Source organism: Colletotrichum lupini, chromosome 10 (assembly GCF_023278565.1).
Source record: "Colletotrichum lupini chromosome 10, complete sequence".
Taxonomy (NCBI): domain Eukaryota; kingdom Fungi; phylum Ascomycota; class Sordariomycetes; order Glomerellales; family Glomerellaceae; genus Colletotrichum; species Colletotrichum lupini.
The window spans coordinates 3,812,654-3,829,270 of NC_064673.1; the positions used below are offsets into that span (position 1 = coordinate 3,812,654).

General features: G+C 53.8%; 7 protein-coding genes across 7 annotated transcripts; 4 read left to right on the forward strand and 3 right to left on the reverse strand.

Annotated features, from left to right (window-relative positions):
- Positions 1–13: 13 nt before the first annotated feature.
- On the reverse strand, positions 14–2,011 carry CLUP02_18271 (short chain dehydrogenase; the record flags this gene model as incomplete). Its single annotated transcript, XM_049297173.1, has 7 exons — positions 14–79; positions 129–201; positions 260–320; positions 422–599; positions 652–765; positions 836–1,401; positions 1,507–2,011. 7 exons carry the CDS (start codon positions 2,009–2,011, stop codon positions 14–16), a joined length of 1,563 nt encoding a protein of 520 aa, XP_049138397.1.
- A 254-nt stretch (positions 2,012–2,265) lies between these two features.
- On the forward strand, positions 2,266–3,431 carry CLUP02_18272 (uncharacterized protein; the record flags this gene model as incomplete). Its single annotated transcript, XM_049297174.1, has 5 exons — positions 2,266–2,533; positions 2,615–2,734; positions 2,827–2,914; positions 2,985–3,347; positions 3,395–3,431. 5 exons carry the CDS (start codon positions 2,266–2,268, stop codon positions 3,429–3,431), a joined length of 876 nt encoding a protein of 291 aa, XP_049138398.1.
- A 50-nt stretch (positions 3,432–3,481) lies between these two features.
- CLUP02_18273 (transketolase) lies at positions 3,482–5,818 on the forward strand (the record flags this gene model as incomplete). Its single annotated transcript, XM_049297175.1, has 3 exons — positions 3,482–4,780; positions 4,833–4,994; positions 5,081–5,818. The coding sequence occupies 3 exons, from the start codon at positions 3,482–3,484 to the stop codon at positions 5,816–5,818; spliced, it is 2,199 nt and encodes a 732-aa protein (XP_049138399.1).
- A 493-nt stretch (positions 5,819–6,311) lies between these two features.
- CLUP02_18274 (uncharacterized protein) lies at positions 6,312–6,551 on the reverse strand (the record flags this gene model as incomplete). Its single annotated transcript, XM_049297176.1, has 1 exon — positions 6,312–6,551. One exon carries the CDS (start codon positions 6,549–6,551, stop codon positions 6,312–6,314), a length of 240 nt encoding a protein of 79 aa, XP_049138400.1.
- A 1,067-nt stretch (positions 6,552–7,618) lies between these two features.
- Positions 7,619–9,892, forward strand: CLUP02_18275 (uncharacterized protein; the record flags this gene model as incomplete). Its single annotated transcript, XM_049297177.1, has 1 exon — positions 7,619–9,892. One exon carries the CDS (start codon positions 7,619–7,621, stop codon positions 9,890–9,892), a length of 2,274 nt encoding a protein of 757 aa, XP_049138401.1.
- Positions 9,893–12,389: 2,497 nt separating this feature from the next.
- On the forward strand, positions 12,390–14,085 carry CLUP02_18276 (uncharacterized protein; the record flags this gene model as incomplete). The annotated part of the gene is made up of 3 exons (XM_049297178.1): positions 12,390–12,786; positions 12,846–13,333; positions 13,417–14,085. The coding sequence occupies 3 exons, from the start codon at positions 12,390–12,392 to the stop codon at positions 14,083–14,085; spliced, it is 1,554 nt and encodes a 517-aa protein (XP_049138402.1).
- A 215-nt stretch (positions 14,086–14,300) lies between these two features.
- CLUP02_18277 (enoyl-CoA hydratase/isomerase) lies at positions 14,301–15,218 on the reverse strand (the record flags this gene model as incomplete). Its single annotated transcript, XM_049297179.1, has 1 exon — positions 14,301–15,218. One exon carries the CDS (start codon positions 15,216–15,218, stop codon positions 14,301–14,303), a length of 918 nt encoding a protein of 305 aa, XP_049138403.1.
- Positions 15,219–16,617: the final 1,399 nt, after the last annotated feature.

Sequence of the window (16,617 nt, forward strand, 5' to 3'; positions counted from 1 at the left end):
CTACATTAGGCGTTTAAGGCGTGATGAGGGTGACACATCGTTTGCATTCTGCTAATACCCAATAAAAGCTCAATGCATCCTCAATAAGTGTCATCACTTGGTGAATGTGTTGATATTACTCATCGTACGTTATGCTTGTGTCTGGTAAGTCTGTCTCCAGACTCAAGGCACGCATATAAGTCGGGAAACATGATAATATCGCTATTGATGCTCGCTCTGTTCATACTCGTTCTACACTTCTAGATTTGCGTTAACTCACGGCTCCGTGAACTTTCCAACGCGAGCTGCAATGAGGGGTGAGAGGTTTCCAATGTCGGAACCTCATCTGATATCGTGAGACCAACGCCGTTTTATCCAAGACAACCTTTATCCAGCATTCTCACATGATGAGAGACAAATCAAGCAGAGGCGCAGTGTCCACCGTCGACACGGAGGTCTGCACCGGTCATGAAAGAGCTGCCTTCGGACAGGAGGAAGACGGCCGGGGCCTTGAAGTCCTCGGGTGTACCCAGGCGCTGGAGAAGGGCTCCCCTCATCCAAGTTGTCTCAACCTCAGGCTCGGCCTGCAAAAGCTGATCGGTCATTGCGGTCCGGATGTACTGTTGATGAATTAGTAACGAAACGCGGTGACGGTGGATGAGTGGAACTTACACCGGGCGACAGAGTGTTCACGCGGATACCGTATTGGCCCCATTCCTGAGCGACAGACCTACACATCTGCTGAACGGCAGCCTTGCTGGTATTGTAGGCACTGCATGTCAATCCCTGGCGAGGAGTGTTAGTCCGGAAGCTCTGATGATAACCAAACCTTCAAGATCGGGGTGTAGACACTTACCCTGTTCGCAATCTCTCCAGACATGCTCGAAATGAGCAAGATGCTGCCCTTGCTCTTGCGCTTCACCAACACGCGGGCGGCGTGCTTCGCCGTCACAAAGACACCCACGACGTTGACCTTTTGTATCCGCTCAAAGTCGGCAACGGGGTACTCGAGGGCAGGAATCTTCTGCTGGATGCCGGCGCAGGCGACGGCGCCCCAGAAGGGAGCACCGCGGCTGTCGGCGGCGTCTGCAATCTCCTCAAAGACCTTTTCCGTAGCTTCCTCGTCGGTGATGTCGCACTTGTGGTATGAGATGGAAAGGTTCTTGGAGGTGGCGAGCTTGGTGAGGTGCGCCCACTCGATGGGTGAGGGCTCTGGTAGGATATCGAGGCAAGCGGCGTGGCCTCCGGCTTCGAGGATGGCGAGGGCGAAGGTGATGCCCAGACCGCGGCCGCCGCCGGTAATGACGATGGTCTTGTTGGAGAGAGAGAAGAGCTGAGGTGTTGCGACGGAAGAGGCGAGAGGATCCTTTGCTTCGGGGAGGGGGTGGACGGGCTCCGCGGGGAGGTCCATGTCGCTTACTGCTACGGGAGGCATAGTGAATGAAGGATTGGGTATCTTTAGTGAAAGGCGAACGAAGAAAGAGAATTACAATATGCGTGTTGCTACGAAGGCAGACTACGGCTCACGTATGACGTTGAAAGTTGAATGGGGTAAAGGTATACTGAGTATGAGTAGAGAGAACTGGTGGTAGGAGACTCGAAACACGGGAAACATTGCGGTCACGGGTTGGTTATATGAGGGATACTGGACAGTCGGGAAGTACGGGGCGAACAGGAAAGGACACGAACGGGCGTTGCTTGGAGTTGTGTGAAGCGTGCGAAGCTGCGAGATGCCGGCCGAGCCTCGACCATGGAAGGTCCCTTTGCGCCGGGGCCCCAGATTGAATGTTGTGCGTATTGAGAAATCACGAATTCTTGAGACGGCGTTCGGCATTGAGTCCGCGCAGAGAGACAAGATGGAGGGGCGTAATGGGAAGGGTGGTGGGAGGGCAAGTGGAAGCGCTTCTTGGCGGGACGCGGACGCCAGATTGGCAGATGGCGGGGTGAAGGGTGAACATGGGGGGCCGAGGAGAAGAGGTCGGCAAGCGTCCGAGTGGAGGGGCAGAGAGACGAAAGGAAACAGAACAAGCATGGCACAAAGGAAAGTTTGGAATTTGCTCAGGATTTCAGGGTCTCGACTGGACTGAAGGGCCTGCGGCAGAGGTGAATCGTGATGGGTTCGTGGATAAGGTTTCGGCGGCCATGGTTGTATGTGAAGCCTCAGAGTCAAGAATAGTTCCAAGGAGATTTGCAAGATGCACGGGGCCCATCGGAGCCCAATGTTTCGATAAGGAGGCGGTTTGGGCCGCAGATGGAACGGTTCAGAGTTGAGAGAAGGCCGAAGCGATGGGACAACTATCTCAAGGGACGGCAATGGGAGCCGGCAGAGAGGGCATTGTGGAAGCTCACAGCTTAGGTTGTGAGAACAGAGAACTGTTTGCGGTGAGGATCTTGAAAATGTTTATCAAGTCAGACTGGGTCGTCCAAACCAGCAGAGTCTCTGAGACTGTCGTGGATCGTCAACCAGGAAGAACTGCACGACTTGAACTCCGGAAACTCTGGAGGATGGACGGGGAAAACCGCGGGTATTTTGGCGGGGAAGAAGGACGAGACGGTGAGTGGTCAGGGCTGATTATGTAAGTGGCCCTCGTACTCTGCACCTTGAGGTACCTTAGTACCTATGGCACGTGTCCAGTACGTACTGCAGCGGCGCTTCGAATCTCCAAAATCGTCAAGCACGGGCCAGAGCAAGGACAAAGTAAAGACCCGCACTTTAACCGCTTCGTCCAATCATCAAATCCCCCAGAGCTACTCAGTCGCCGAGAGCTCGGCATTCTTCCCTTTTCTTTTTTTTTTTCTTTTTTTTTTTTTGCGGTCATTCATTTTGCCCACCTCATCTTGTCTAAGGTTACTCGCAGCAAGCCGAACATATCAGTGTCGTGCAGAATTACTCATTTTCTGTTTCAATCTCAACTTTGTTGGGAAGCTTTCCATCGTCCGAGTATTTCGTTGCGCTTCTGCTAACCCTGAGACCAAAACGGGCACGCAATACACACAGTCTCTAGAAGTCTAGCCACGCTTCCTCAGACTAAATTTCAGCTTCGTCAAGTGACACTGGAGCTGTTCTTCTGCCGAGTCCAATCTCACCCCAAAAGGGAAAACCTAAGCGCTACTTTCCTCATACTGCACTGCTTCGCATTGCGGGCCATCTCACTCTTCATCCTAAAGCGGTCATCTCAACCACGCAGAGGGGTCTCAAGTTGCACCGTTGCCCACGATTATATCTGTTGGAATGGCCGCAATGAAATGCCCTCCATCTTTGTCTTTGCTATCTCATCATCTTTTTCCAGAATTGTTCTCTCACTCCCAAGCAAGAGAACCTCATTGATACCAAGTGCTTCTTTGCATCTTCCTTACGATTGCGTCACGTATTGCCCTTACTTTCCGTTCACTATACCGAGCACAGTCGACCAAGAAACCCGACGGCCAACTGCTACTGCTACCCCTCATAACCACAAAACCGAGATACCCTCATCCCTTAATAACCCGTCGACACATCAAAATGGCTCCCAGTGCAGTTCCCTCAGAGCCCGTGGCTCAGGGCATCGTGGCCGCCAAATCTCTCAACGGCACCAACAGCCAGTTCCAGCTCACCGAGTCCGAGAAGAAGGAGGTCGATTTCGTTCTCCGCACATTCCGCTGTCTTATTGCCGATTTGTGTGAGCAGTTCAAGGGTGGCCACCCGGGCGGTGCCATGGGCATGGCAGCCATCGGCACATCTCTCTGGAAGTACGCCATGAAGTACTCGCCCAAGAACCCAAACTACTTCAACCGGGACCGTTTTGTCTTGTCAAATGGCCACACCTGTCTGTTCCAGTACAGCTTTCTGCACTTGACCGGCTACAAGAACATGACTATGGAACAGCTCAAGTCATACCACTCCGCCCGCACCGACTCAATCTGCCCCGGCCATCCCGAGATCGAGCATGAGGGTATCGAGGTGACGACCGGCCCGCTGGGCCAGGGTATCGCCAATGCTGTTGGTCTGGCTGTTGCTACCAAGCACCTCGCCGCTACCTACAACCGTCCCAACTTCCCCGTCGTCAACAACATGACATGGTGCATGATCGGAGACGCCTGTCTGCAGGAGGGCGTTGCCATGGAGGCGATCCAGCTCGCCGGCCACTGGAAGCTGAACAACCTCGTCGTCATGTACGACAATAACCAAATCACCTGCGACGGAAGCGTCGACCTCTGCAACACCGAGGACGTCAACACAAAGATGCGCGCCTGTGGCTGGAACGTCATTGAAATCGAGGACGGCAACTGGGACCTCGAGGCCATCGTCCGCGCCATGGACCAGGCTCGCAACAGCAAGGACAAGCCTACCTTCATCAACATTCACACCGTCATTGGAGTTGGCAGCGCCGTTGCTGGTGACGCCAAGGCTCACGGTGCCGCGTTTGGTGCTGCCGACGTCGCTAACATTAAGAAGACCTTTGGCATGGACCCTGAGAAGCACTTTGTTGTGTCGGACCAGGTCTATGACTACTTCCGTCAGGCCGTGTCCCGCGGTGAGAAGATCGAGGCCGAGTGGAACCAGCTAGTTGAGGGATACTCTCGTGAGCACCCGGAGCTCGCTGCTGAGTTCAAGAAGCGTGTTTCTGGAGAATGGGTCGACGACTGGCGCAAGTTTATCCCCGCCAAGGAGGACTTCCCTACGACTCCTACTCCTTCAAGAAAGTCCGCAGGTTTGGTCTGCAACCCCATCGCCGCTGGGGTGAACAACCTGATGGTCGGTACTGCGGACTTGTCTCCCTCGGTGAACATGATTTGGAAGGGCAAGGTTGACTTTCAGAACGTAAGTAGATGATGATGGCGCTACTCTCACGGATGATACTGACAATCCTTAGCCTGACTTGCGAACTTCATGCGGCATTAATGGCGACTACTCTGGCCGCTACATCCACTACGGCATCCGTGAGCATGCTATGGCTTCCATCTCCAACGGTCTGGCTGCCTTCAACAAGGGCACCATCCTCCCTGTCACCTCTAGTTTCTTCATGTTCTACATCGTAAGCTCCCTCTCTATCTCTCTCTAGCGTTCCTCTTATAATCTATCCACCATAACTTCCGAATGGGTTCTGACCTGTCTCATTAGTACGCCGCCCCTGGTGTGCGTATGGGCGCCCTTCAGCGCCTCCAACAGATTCACATCGCGACGCACGACTCGATCGGAACCGGCGAAGACGGCCCCACCCACCAGCCCATCGCCCTGCCGGCCCTCTACCGCGCGATGCCGAATCTCCTCTACATCCGACCCTGTGACAGCGAAGAGACGGCTGGCGCCTTTATCCTGGCCATGGAGGCCAAGGATGCCCCCACAATCATCTCCCTCTCCCGCCAGAACCTCGAGCAATACCCTCAATTCTCCTCGCGCGACGGCGTGCAAAAGGGCGCCTACGTCTTCCAGGAGGCCCAGGACGCCGACGTCACGCTTATCGGCGTCGGCGCGGAAATGGCCTTTGCCGTCAAGACGGCCAAGCTACTCGCAGAGAAGCACGGCATCAAGGCCCGCATCGTCAGCTTCCCGTGCCAGCGCGTCTTTGACCAGCAGCCGATCGAGTATAAGCGCGAGGTGTTGCAGTACCGCTCCAAGGCGCTGCGCGTCGTTATCGAGGCCTACGCCGTCAATGGGTGGGAGCGCTACGCCGACGCCGGCTACTCGATGAGCACTTTCGGACACTCGCTTCCCGGCCCCGACGCGTACAAGTACTTTGGCTTTGACGAGGCTGTCATCGCGCCCGAGGTCGCCAAGCTTGTCGAGGAGGTTAGAGCAAACGGGGTCGACAGCCTCAGGGGCGAGTTCCGCGACCTTAACCCTGTTCACCACCACTAAGACGTCATCATCCAAGAATCGTCTATGAAAGCCCCTTTTTAGATGAGGTGGTTCTACTGTTATTCTTTTGACGGAAAAGTTTTGGATAGGGCGGGTTCGGTAACGGAAATGGGGTCACTAGCGGCGTTCAGGGCAATGGGGGAGAATTCGGCAGGCAACGGAATTGCATAGAACACGGATTACCCTTGATTCTCGATAATAATTGAGTGCGAAAGAGTCACGAATTTGTTCGTTTTTGGAAGTATGAACGACGTGGAGGCTGCAGCAGGCCGTCAGCTGGTTGCATCCCGAGTCATTGGAGTGAACTGCTGTCGCATAGATGGCTCGCTGTGGGTGAGGTTTGATTGGGCTCATTTCGACCGGTTGACGTGGTGAAGATCGCACTTTGGGGTTGTATATCTTATTGCTTCTTTCTCAGGTGAGATTTGAATAAGAGCCGAGCCCTAACGTATGAGTCTACAGACATGCGCCTCAACTCACTCTCATCTGGTCTTCATGTCAATCTCACACACCTTACCGAAAACCGTAAAAGACAATTGTTTTGGAGCCCGAGAACACCGAGACCGGAGACGTCGCTTAACAAGATCTTACGCAGGTCCGCAGGCAGGATCTGGAACGAGGGTGAGAAAAGCTTGAGGGTTGCTGTCGGTTCCTTTTGCTGACAGGGTGTGGGGGGTTTGTGGAGTGCTACTCCAACAATTACCACAACACAAAGCCTCAAAGACGAACTCATCCTTCGCTCCCACGGCTAGCTAGACGGAGGGTCTAAGAAAGGATGGCGGGGTTGACGGGCGTAACGGGGAGCTCCCAAGAAGAGGAGTGCCACCCGTGACGAGGGCTGTTGGGGGCTTTTGGGGCTGCGAGACTGTGCAGAGTTTGTCCCAAGTCAGAGTCAACAAGGATCCCCCTTGCCATCCCCGGGCCAATCTTCTTAGCTCTACGGCAGACGGCTACGGATAGACAGGAGACGCCAGTTTAGCAGAGTCCGTCCGACACCGCTTACAGCTTCCCCCAGACTTTCTCCCCGCAGAATCTCTCCCTCATGTGTGTGTGTCTGTTTTTTTCGTCTGTCTGCCTCCCCGTGGCATTGTCATTGTCTGGGTGCCATAGCTCCCTAAGCCACGGCCGAATACGCAGCCGCCCTCACAAGTCTTCATCATAATCAACGGCAGAGCAGGGAGTCAGTTGTGATCACACTGCTGTGAAGAGGCTGCTGCCATTGGGCATCAACAAGTCGATCTGAAGTTCATTGACTGCATGTTGCCAAGCGCCGGGGTACAGCGGATGTCTGGCTCTCGGCAGATGTGAACAGTAAACTTTGTTTGATATCACACGTCTTGAGGGCCGGGGAGCTAACGCAATCCCCCCAGATACCCTTTTCTCTCCTACTACCCTTCACTACGTTCAACGGCTGTTCCAAGTCCGGGCTCCTGACCATTGGGGCTCGAGGGTTCACCGACGTGGCCCATATTATTTTACCTCTCCTTGCCTTATACACATTCCATTTCGACCTACTCACAGCCGCGCCCGCTCCTCCGTGGAAACGCATGTCGAAGCGCTTTTTGCTCCACGAACATCTCACATAACCTTTTTCACCCTTTCAACCAGTTTCCCTTTTCTTATCTCTTTCCAATTGTGGAGGGGGACATACCCCCGGCACCACCCGTTCTGCAGCGGATTTGTGTCAAGTTCCACCACACCGGAGAGTTGCCGCTGCGCTTACGGATTGCGAATTCGGATGCCCGAGTCCAGACGGTCTAGACCACGCCCACAGCTCGTGCCGATGAGCTCGACTCCATCATGGCCGCCGACGACGAGACGCAACGCCAGCCGTCTCCCGTCGTCGACGATGACAGGGGCCCACGTCCCCCGACCAACCCGGCCACGGCAGCGGCCGATGGACCTCCGCCGGCAAAGAAGAAGAGGACCCGGACCCGGACGGGCTGTCTCAACTGTCGCCGCAAGAAGCGCAAGTGCGACGAGGGCCGTCCGGCCTGCGGTGGGTGCTCAAGGCGGAAGGAGATTTGCGAATGGGGTATCAAGGTAACATTCCGGGCCGAGAACGCCCAGACGATATTGCAGGATCACCCGTCGATGAAGAAGGCTCGGCGGCCGCCACCTCGTCGTCACTTTGAGATACTCGACGTCACCAGCGAGGTCATCCGCGACTATCACCTACCGCCCGGCTTCCACGACTATGATTCAGATCGAGAGCTTGAACCGGACATATCACCACCCATCGAGAGCGGAATACACGGCCCGCAGCACGAAGACGATGACGCAAAGAACTTTGACAGTCCCGTATCCTACACCACCTCCACGGCCGGCGGCAACACTGCATCTGTTGCGGGATCGAGCACAGCAAAGAGGACATTATCTTCATCTGGCCCTAGCTCTGCACCGACGGACCACGTCTCCATCCCGGGCTATGGCTCCCTTCTGACACCCTCGACACGGCGGGAGGATGCGGCGAGTGACAAAGGACACCATCCTACAGGCGACCGCATGGACTTCCAGGCTTCACCCTCCTCAGCATCACAAGTCATCACCGACAGCGCTGTTGCAAATCTCATCTACCTAAGCCAGGGAGGCGCAGGCCAAGGAGCGCACGAGCTTCCCGTTTCCACTGTCACCGGTCTTCCAGTCACAACCTTAGCCATCGATCCTATGATGGATGCGCCGTTCGACTTTATGGACCAGATGTTCACGCCCGAAGGCTCCTACGAAGATGGTATCTTTTTGCCAGGCTCGGCATACCATGAGCTCCATTCTACGTTGCGAAACCATCTCATCCAAGAGGTTCGCTCCAATGGTCCTACGAGACCAGCCTCACCGGCCTCTGGCCAGAACTCCAGACGAAGATCCATTGACGCCAGCTCCGGGCCTTCTTCGTCGAATGAGGCGGTCGAGACGGTTGGCGAGATATCTTCTGATCACGAGCCCCCTCGTCTTCCACTGGAGGAGGAGTGCGCGCTATGGAAGAACTGGGTGGACGAAATCTCTCCCTGGCTAGACAAATTCGACAATCAGCGTCACTTTCAGCATTCTCTCCCAACAATGGCCCGGTCACACGATCATTTGCGGTATTCTATGCTGGCTCTTTCAGCCCGACAAATGGAGCTCAAGGACAGGAGTCGGCCTACAGACCAGAGCCTGGCTCTTTATCAAGAAGCGATACACCTACTCTTACCCCAACTGCCGACGCGGACAACAGCCGTTATAGCCTCATGCGTTGTGCTCTGCGTTCTAGAAATGGCCAGCTGTTCCCCCAAAGCCTGGCGCAGACATCTCGACGGCTGCGCCAGTCTGATGGAGGCCGTCGGGATGAACGGTTTTGTGGGTGGCGTCGAGCAGGCGTTATTTTGGTGTTTTGTCAGAATGGACGTCTGCGGTGGCCTCATCTCGTCGGTCAAGACCTTGATACCCGTCAGCCATTGGGCATCACCTGTCGATCTCGAAACAGACGCTGGTTTGTTCCTCACCAACCCCGGCCACGATATGTGGGCCAATTACGCAGTCTATCTGTGTGCCCAGGTTCTCGACTTGCTTGCTCCACTAGCCAAGGCCAATCCAGGTGGACTATTCTTTGACGGGCCGAGAAATGACATGAGATATCGAGTACGATGGATGAAGCTTTGGAGATATGTCGAAGACTGGCACAGCCGCCGGCCATCCGAGATGCAGCACATCATGTCGATACCCTCGTCGGACGCGGAACCCTTCCCGAAGATTTTGTACAGCAACCCTGCCGCCATCTCAGGGAATCAATTATACCACACAGCGTCACTCTTGATGCTGCAGAACAGGCCAGCCTCTCTACGACTATCACCGAGGCCTCGCTCAGCGCTCTGGCACGCCAGGCAGATTTGCGGAATTTCAATGACTAATCATCACCACGGGGCGTGGACCAACAGCGTCCAGCCCCTATGGATTGCGGGACGTTGCATGAGCCATCCCGCGGAGCATCGCGCGATACTAGAGTTACTAGAAAAGATCGAGACAGAGAGCGGATGGGGCACCAAGTGGAGGGCAGATGACCTGAAGGAGTTTTGGGGTGACTTGGGAGACGGTTAGTATCCCGGTGACGAACGAGACAAAGACTTTTCTTACGTTACGTTATGTTTCTCTCTTTCTCTTTCTTCTACTTTGATGATTTAAAGATGGAATGAAGTGCTCTGACACTAAATCTCGTGTGAGCAGCTCTAGCCGCTCGGGAAGGCATTGGCGCAACGAGACCTCCACGTAACGCGTCAATATTCTGCGTCGGCTCTAGTATCGGATCAGCATCAAGTCTATGAAGAATACCTCCCGCGCGTGGCATTACCGTTACTACTGATACCTCATGACTTCAAAGAAAAACCACGCGACTCAGTCAAGGACCCGTTACAGTGGTTGACAGGCACGCGGTCTCCGAACTGCTGGAATCCGAGGCTAGCATCAAAAAACAAACGCCGCGCCCCTCCTCCCCTCCCACCACCCCCGCGGGTTAACAATCTGACGTTGGGATCCAATCTGGTCCGAGGAAAGCTGCCCCACGGGACGAGATTGGCGGGTACAGATGTCGGGACAAGACGGTTTTTCCAAGGTCAAAGGCGTGGGTCATCATCTCCACACTTTCCCCTTCCCCCCTCCCACCCTCTTCCATCCCCAGGAAGCTGCCCGCGAGTAATACTGCTAATACTACGGAGTACGGAGACCAAGTACTCCGTAGCGGCTTACTGGCGGCAGGCGGAAGCCTCCCCATGGTGCAGCGTTCATGCGGGTTTGCGGAGGAGTGACCAGGGACCAGCCGGGGTGAGACAAAAAGTACGAGGATGACCTCATTTCCCCGTCTCCTGCTAGGGATGGTTCGAGGGATGAAATAAGCGCGGTTGTTTTGGCTCGGTCCCGGTCCTCACAGTTACGCTACCCATGAGATGGCTGAGATGTACTTCCCTCGACAGGGGATGCGATCGGGACGGCAACCCGAGGCGCATTCGAGATGAGGTACCTTGAGATGTGGCTGATCAGATGTGGTTTCACGCGTCCCGGCAGTTGATAGACCACCACGTTGATTGCTATAGCACCTATTTAGTTGGTGCTGCCACTGCGGCGTTCATCATCCCGCGGCAAGTCGACCTGTCCAGCCACCAAGCCACAGGGATCTTGCTTAGACGAGGAAGAGGAATACTCGGTTCTGTTTGGACAGATTCGCATTGGCGACAAGATCGGAGAAAAGTCCGTCAAGGGTTTGGAGCCATGGAGTGTGTGGCAGGTCGAGCCGCAGGTCTTGTCCAGCGGCTCAGCGGCAACTTGCTTGCTTTCTTCCCGAACAAAGCGCTACGAGTGGCCTTTCCTGGAATTAAATAATAATTATGGGAGGGCGTCGACGCCGGCCTGAAAAGACACGCGAAGGGAGTCTTATACAGCCATATTTGGTCGGCCGTTGTTGGCTTTAAGCCTCGGAGAGAGCCGGAGCACCGAAGAGGCACAGGAAGAGGATGAACGGGTGAAATCCCACCGGTCACAGTGAAAAAGGAAAAAAAAAAAGAAAAGAAAGAAAAAGCGCTTTCAACTTCCTTATCTTCCTGCAGAAGGCAGCTCCACGCATCTTTACGCCATGGCCCAAGCTCGGCGATTTTCACCCTTGTCCCTGTCCGTTTAGTCTCTTAAGACTCTAACCCCTCCAGCAATAGCCCCCCGGATTCGCAGACGGAACCTTGGCTTTTTCTCCCAGAGTCCCAAGTAATTGCGTAAAGCAAACAAGCCTATCCGGAGGTTGGGCGAGAAGGACGGTTCCGCCTGCATATAGAAAATGCATACAACGTTGTTCGTAGCCATATACTTCCTAGTCTCTAATACCGTTAGAATTGGGAGGCTGAGAGGGGGAAAATTCTTTCGCGCCCGCATCCCGGAAACTCGCGAGCTTGGAGCAAATAGGACAACGGTACTCTGTTCAAAGTCTACCCCGTCGCGAGTCATTTGGACAGCCATTCTCACCCAACTATGCGCGTCCAACTGCCCGCAGAAACCGTAACCAGGCCAGGGACTGTATCCCAAGTACAACCCTCCTGGTCCTCTTCACCCCGTCAGCATGTTGTCTTTGCTTTGGCTTAATCAACCTCCGCGCTGGGGTCCCCGCATTGCGGTACTCTTTGTGGGGGGAGAGGGGGACTCACCTCTCCCATCTTCAAGGTGGGAAAAGATGCAGCCGACTTGACACACTTGAGTCTCTACAAGGTTTTGCAGCAATCAAATGACGTTGCTTCAAACAACGGGAGAAGAACAGACTGGCCAAGAAGAGATTGGAGCTAGCGGCTGCAGTGTACCCTTTTTCTCCTTCAACACCAAAGACTTTTTTCCTTTGCTTTGCGTGGCATGCTTGGATCGGTACATATAGAACCACATTCCCCATCCATCGTGGAAACAAGAGGGGTCCGTTCTTTGTCCACCTCCCTGGCCTCGAGTCATCTCGTCTCTTTTTTTCCCTTCTCAATCTCATCTCGCGATCCAGTCCCAATCGCGTGAGGTTATTTCCATCCTTTCAGCCGCATTTCCCTCATCGTCTCTCCAATCATACACCCCGTTCACCATGACCATCCTCGTCGGAAGGCGTCTCAACTGGGCCATCACGGCCACGGCCGGCTCCGGCTTCCTCCTCTTCGGCTATGACCAGGGCGTCATGTCCGGCCTGCTCACCGGCTACGCCTTCACCCGGACGTTCCCCGAAATCGACACCACCAACGGCGGCGGCGGCAGCTCCTCGCTGCAGGGCACCGTCGTGGCCATTTACGAGATTGGATGTTTCTTTGGTGCCATCTTCTGCCTCCTTGTCGGTGAAAGACTTGGACGCCGCAAGTGCATCATGCTGGGATGCGTCGTGCTGAGTATCGGTGCCGCGCTGCAGGCTTCTGCTTTTGGGATCCCGCAGATGATTGTGGGACGCATCGTTGCTGGACTTGGTAATGGCATGAATACTAGTACTATTCGTGAGTCACTTTTTCATGACTTCCTCATCACAGTTACAGGTGACGCTAATTCCCGGCAGCTGTGTGGCACTCGGAACTCATGAAGGCGGATAATCGCGGCAAAGGTCTTGCTATTGAACTAGCCATCAACATCTTTGGCGTCATGTCCGCATACTGGGTGGACTACGGCATGAGCTACGTCTCCAACGACGCTCAGTTCCGCTTCCCTCTCGCCCTACAGATCTTGTTCGCCCTAGTTCCCTTCCTCGGAATCCTGGTGTTGCCTGAGTCGCCCAGATGGCTCATTGCCCACGACCGCCACGATGAGGCCAAGCACATCCTCTGGGCGGTGGAGAAGGACGCCACGTCCATTACCGAGAACGAGCCCAAGCTGGAGCGAAACCTGGCCGAGATTCAAGCTGCCATCAGAGAGGAGCGAGAGGCTGCCAATACTGGTAGCTTCAAGATGATGTTCAAGAACGGCGACCAAAAGTTCCTCTACCGGACCTTGTTGGGTATCGGTGGCCAGTTCATGCAACAACTGAGTGGTATCAACTTGATCACATATGTAAGCTTTCTCCTGCATTTACCCTCAAGTTGGGCAGATTAAATACCCAGCTTCACCTGAGCCGTGATGCTCACTTGTCCCAGTACGCCCCGGTCATCTTCCAGGAGTCTGTCGGCATGTCACACAACCTCTCCCTCCTGCTCGCAGGTTTCAACGGTGTCGCCTACTTCTTCTCTTCCCTCATCCCTATCTGGATCATCGACCGCCTCGGCCGCAGAAAGCTCATGCTGTTCGCCGCCGCCGGCCAATGTGCATGCATGGCAATCCTCGCAGGCACCGTCTCCAACGGCAGCGTCCCCGCCGGAATCGTCGCCATCGTCATGCTCTTCCTCTTCAACTTCTTCTTCGCCGTCGGCCTGCTCGCCATCCCGTGGCTGTTGCCTGCCGAATATGCGCCCTTGGCCATCCGTACCCGTGCTGCCGCCCTCGCGACCGCTTCGAACTGGATCTTTACCTTCCTCGTCGTCGAGATCACGCCCGTCAGTATCAAGAGCATTGGGTGGAGAACCTATGTCTACTTCTGCATCTTCAACGCCTTCTTCATCCCTCTCATCTACTTCTTCTACCCCGAGACGCAGAACCTCAGCTTGGAGCAGATCGACAGACTTTTCACGGGCGGCAAGGTGCAATTGTACTGGAAGTCGAGCATGGGCACGCCTGGCGAAGCGTCACACGCTCTCAATGAGAAAGATTCCGAGTCCGGCTCTGGAGATGTTCTCCGTGTGGAGAACAAGGAGGAGTTCACTCACTAGGTTAAGACCGCCGTAGGGAAGGGGGAAAGTGTAATAAGTGGTTGGGCCCATACCCGCCGGGCTGAAAAGGGGTTTGCAATTTGTTTTAGGAGGAGATTCATGATATCCCGCGGTCTGCGCACCGCCTAGCAGTAAAGGAGATGATGTTTCCGTGTGCAGACAGCAAGAGTGAAATAATACAATTCCCTCAGATTGACTAAGCTACGCAGCTGTCCTTAAAGCTTACTATCCTTGTACACCGGCTTCCTCTTCTCGACGAAACTCTTGACGCCTTCAGTCATGTTTTCTCCCGCCTCCATCTTGCGATAAATCGTCTGGTCAATGAAACCCGTCGCCTCTATCGGACCCATCGGCTCCCACCCAGTCTTTAGGCCCTCTCTCGAGACGATGATTGAGTCCGGCGAGTTTCTCGCAATGGCCTCCGCGGCACCCAGCGCAGTCTCCATCAAGTCGTCGGGCTGTACAACCTTGTTCACAAGTCCCCAGGATACCATTTCCTCGGCAGTGTAGTCCGTTCTCCCAATCAGGGCCATCTCCGTGGCACGCTGGCGACCCACGGACTTTATCAGACGAGGGAGAGCGCCAGCGATGGCGATGACACCGATGGTCACCTCGGGAAGTCCAAACTTAGCCTTCGTGGACGCGTACACCAAGTCCGCATTGATAATCATCTCCATCCCGCCACCGAGACACAGACCATTGACAGCAGCAATAACAGGCTTCTTCCCACCGCGATTCGACAGTCCGCCAAAGCCGGCGGTGGATGGCCACTTTTCACCTGGCTTGGCGTCCGGGTGGTCGGCTGTCACCACCGGAGCTTGTGGGGCCGGGTCTGCGCTGACGGAAGACGGGTTGTTGGATTTGCCCGTGGTGTTACGGACGTTCCACTCTTTCAGGTCCGCGCCAGCGCAGAAGGCGCGGCCGGTGCCCGTTAGGACGGCACAGCGGAGGGTTGGCTCCGTGTCATACCACTCGTAAAGCCGGGCGAGGGAGTAGTGAAGTTCCGAGTAGATTGAGTTCAGGTGGCGGGGCCGGTTGAGGGTGATTAGCATGATATGCTTGCGGGGGAAGGAGACGGCGGCGTCCGGGCCGACGTCGGGAGGAGGGCTGGCGAAGTTGGGCGTGTGTGACATTGCAGAGGTGGAAATTGTGTGATGTTACCCGTACAAGGGACTCCGTAAAGCTCGTGGATGAAGGTGGTTGAGGCGGAGGCGGAGTCGATGCTTAAGGGGGGAGGAGAACGTTTCACCGGGGTTCAAGGTTGAGAAGAGAGGTTTTGAAGTTGTCGAGTTGTAGTCGATGTGTGTCACGCACGATTGGTGTGATTAGGTGCCAACTTGTATGAATTGAGTCTTTGAGGGTTTTGTTGAATCTGATGAGATGTATAAAAAGAGTCCATGGAGAATGCGAGAGGCTAGCGAGGTTGGGGGATATCCGGGGTAAACATGATCTGTTACATCCATTTGCCTCGGCTCGCTTGAGTAATCGGGATTAGTTTCCGTGCGGGGTACACCGCGCTCGGTGTAGATCGGTGGAGCTTCGGTGGAAATGCTAATAAGTTGGGGTTTTGGTTCTGGAGACGTGGGGAACAACTTATCCTCCCCCGTTCCACGCTCAAGTCGAGTCTGGTCGAACAAACAGGCGCACGGCACTAGTTTGGCGGGTAGAAATCTTGGCTTTCAGGCTCACTTGATTGTTTTTGACCAGTGAGATTTCGTATAGATCACACATTACCTTAGTAGATGATCAGCGTCCCATAATACCCTTGGTCGATAAAGATATTAGAATCCCTTACTTGTAGCCTATTGTGTTGATTAATATCGCGAAATGCTTCTTTTTTAATGGAGAATGAATAGCATTTGAACATATGGTATGTGACACCGATCATTTGCTTATACGCAGGCTCTGTTGCCATGAGACAGTGGTGTATTCTACTACCGGAAGACACCCGTAATTGAGGTGGCTTCCTACATCTACAGACAGATCTAAACGGCAAGGCTCATTCTTTATATAAACCTCAGATACTATTTGAACTACTGTCGGATTAGAAGTCTAATTCGACCGCGGCATATAGCCGACTGCGCAGGGGCTAATTAGGGGCCCTATTTACGATTATCGTAGCTAGCCTAACTTATAATTAGAACCTCCTTTTTATACTTACTACGCAGATATTTATATAATTTAATTAATCTCTTTATTAACTACGGTTTAAACTAACTACTTTATAATAAGGATACTAATACTAATTAGTAATTAAATTCTATTATTATAAATCGGTAAGGTATCTTGCTATATAAAAAAGACGACTTCTTAATACTGTATAAAATAAGAGATTCGTATTAATTAACCTTACGGAAGTAAATAAAAAAAGAGGCGATTTTTAAATATTATACGGAATTAAGTAATTATAGCCCTTTACTACTTACGAGAAGTCGATGTTTATTATGTTAAACTATATTAATTAATAAAACTATTTAAGTAACTAGCCTTTTACTATCGCCCTAAGTAGCTTTTTTATTAAACGACTTTTTT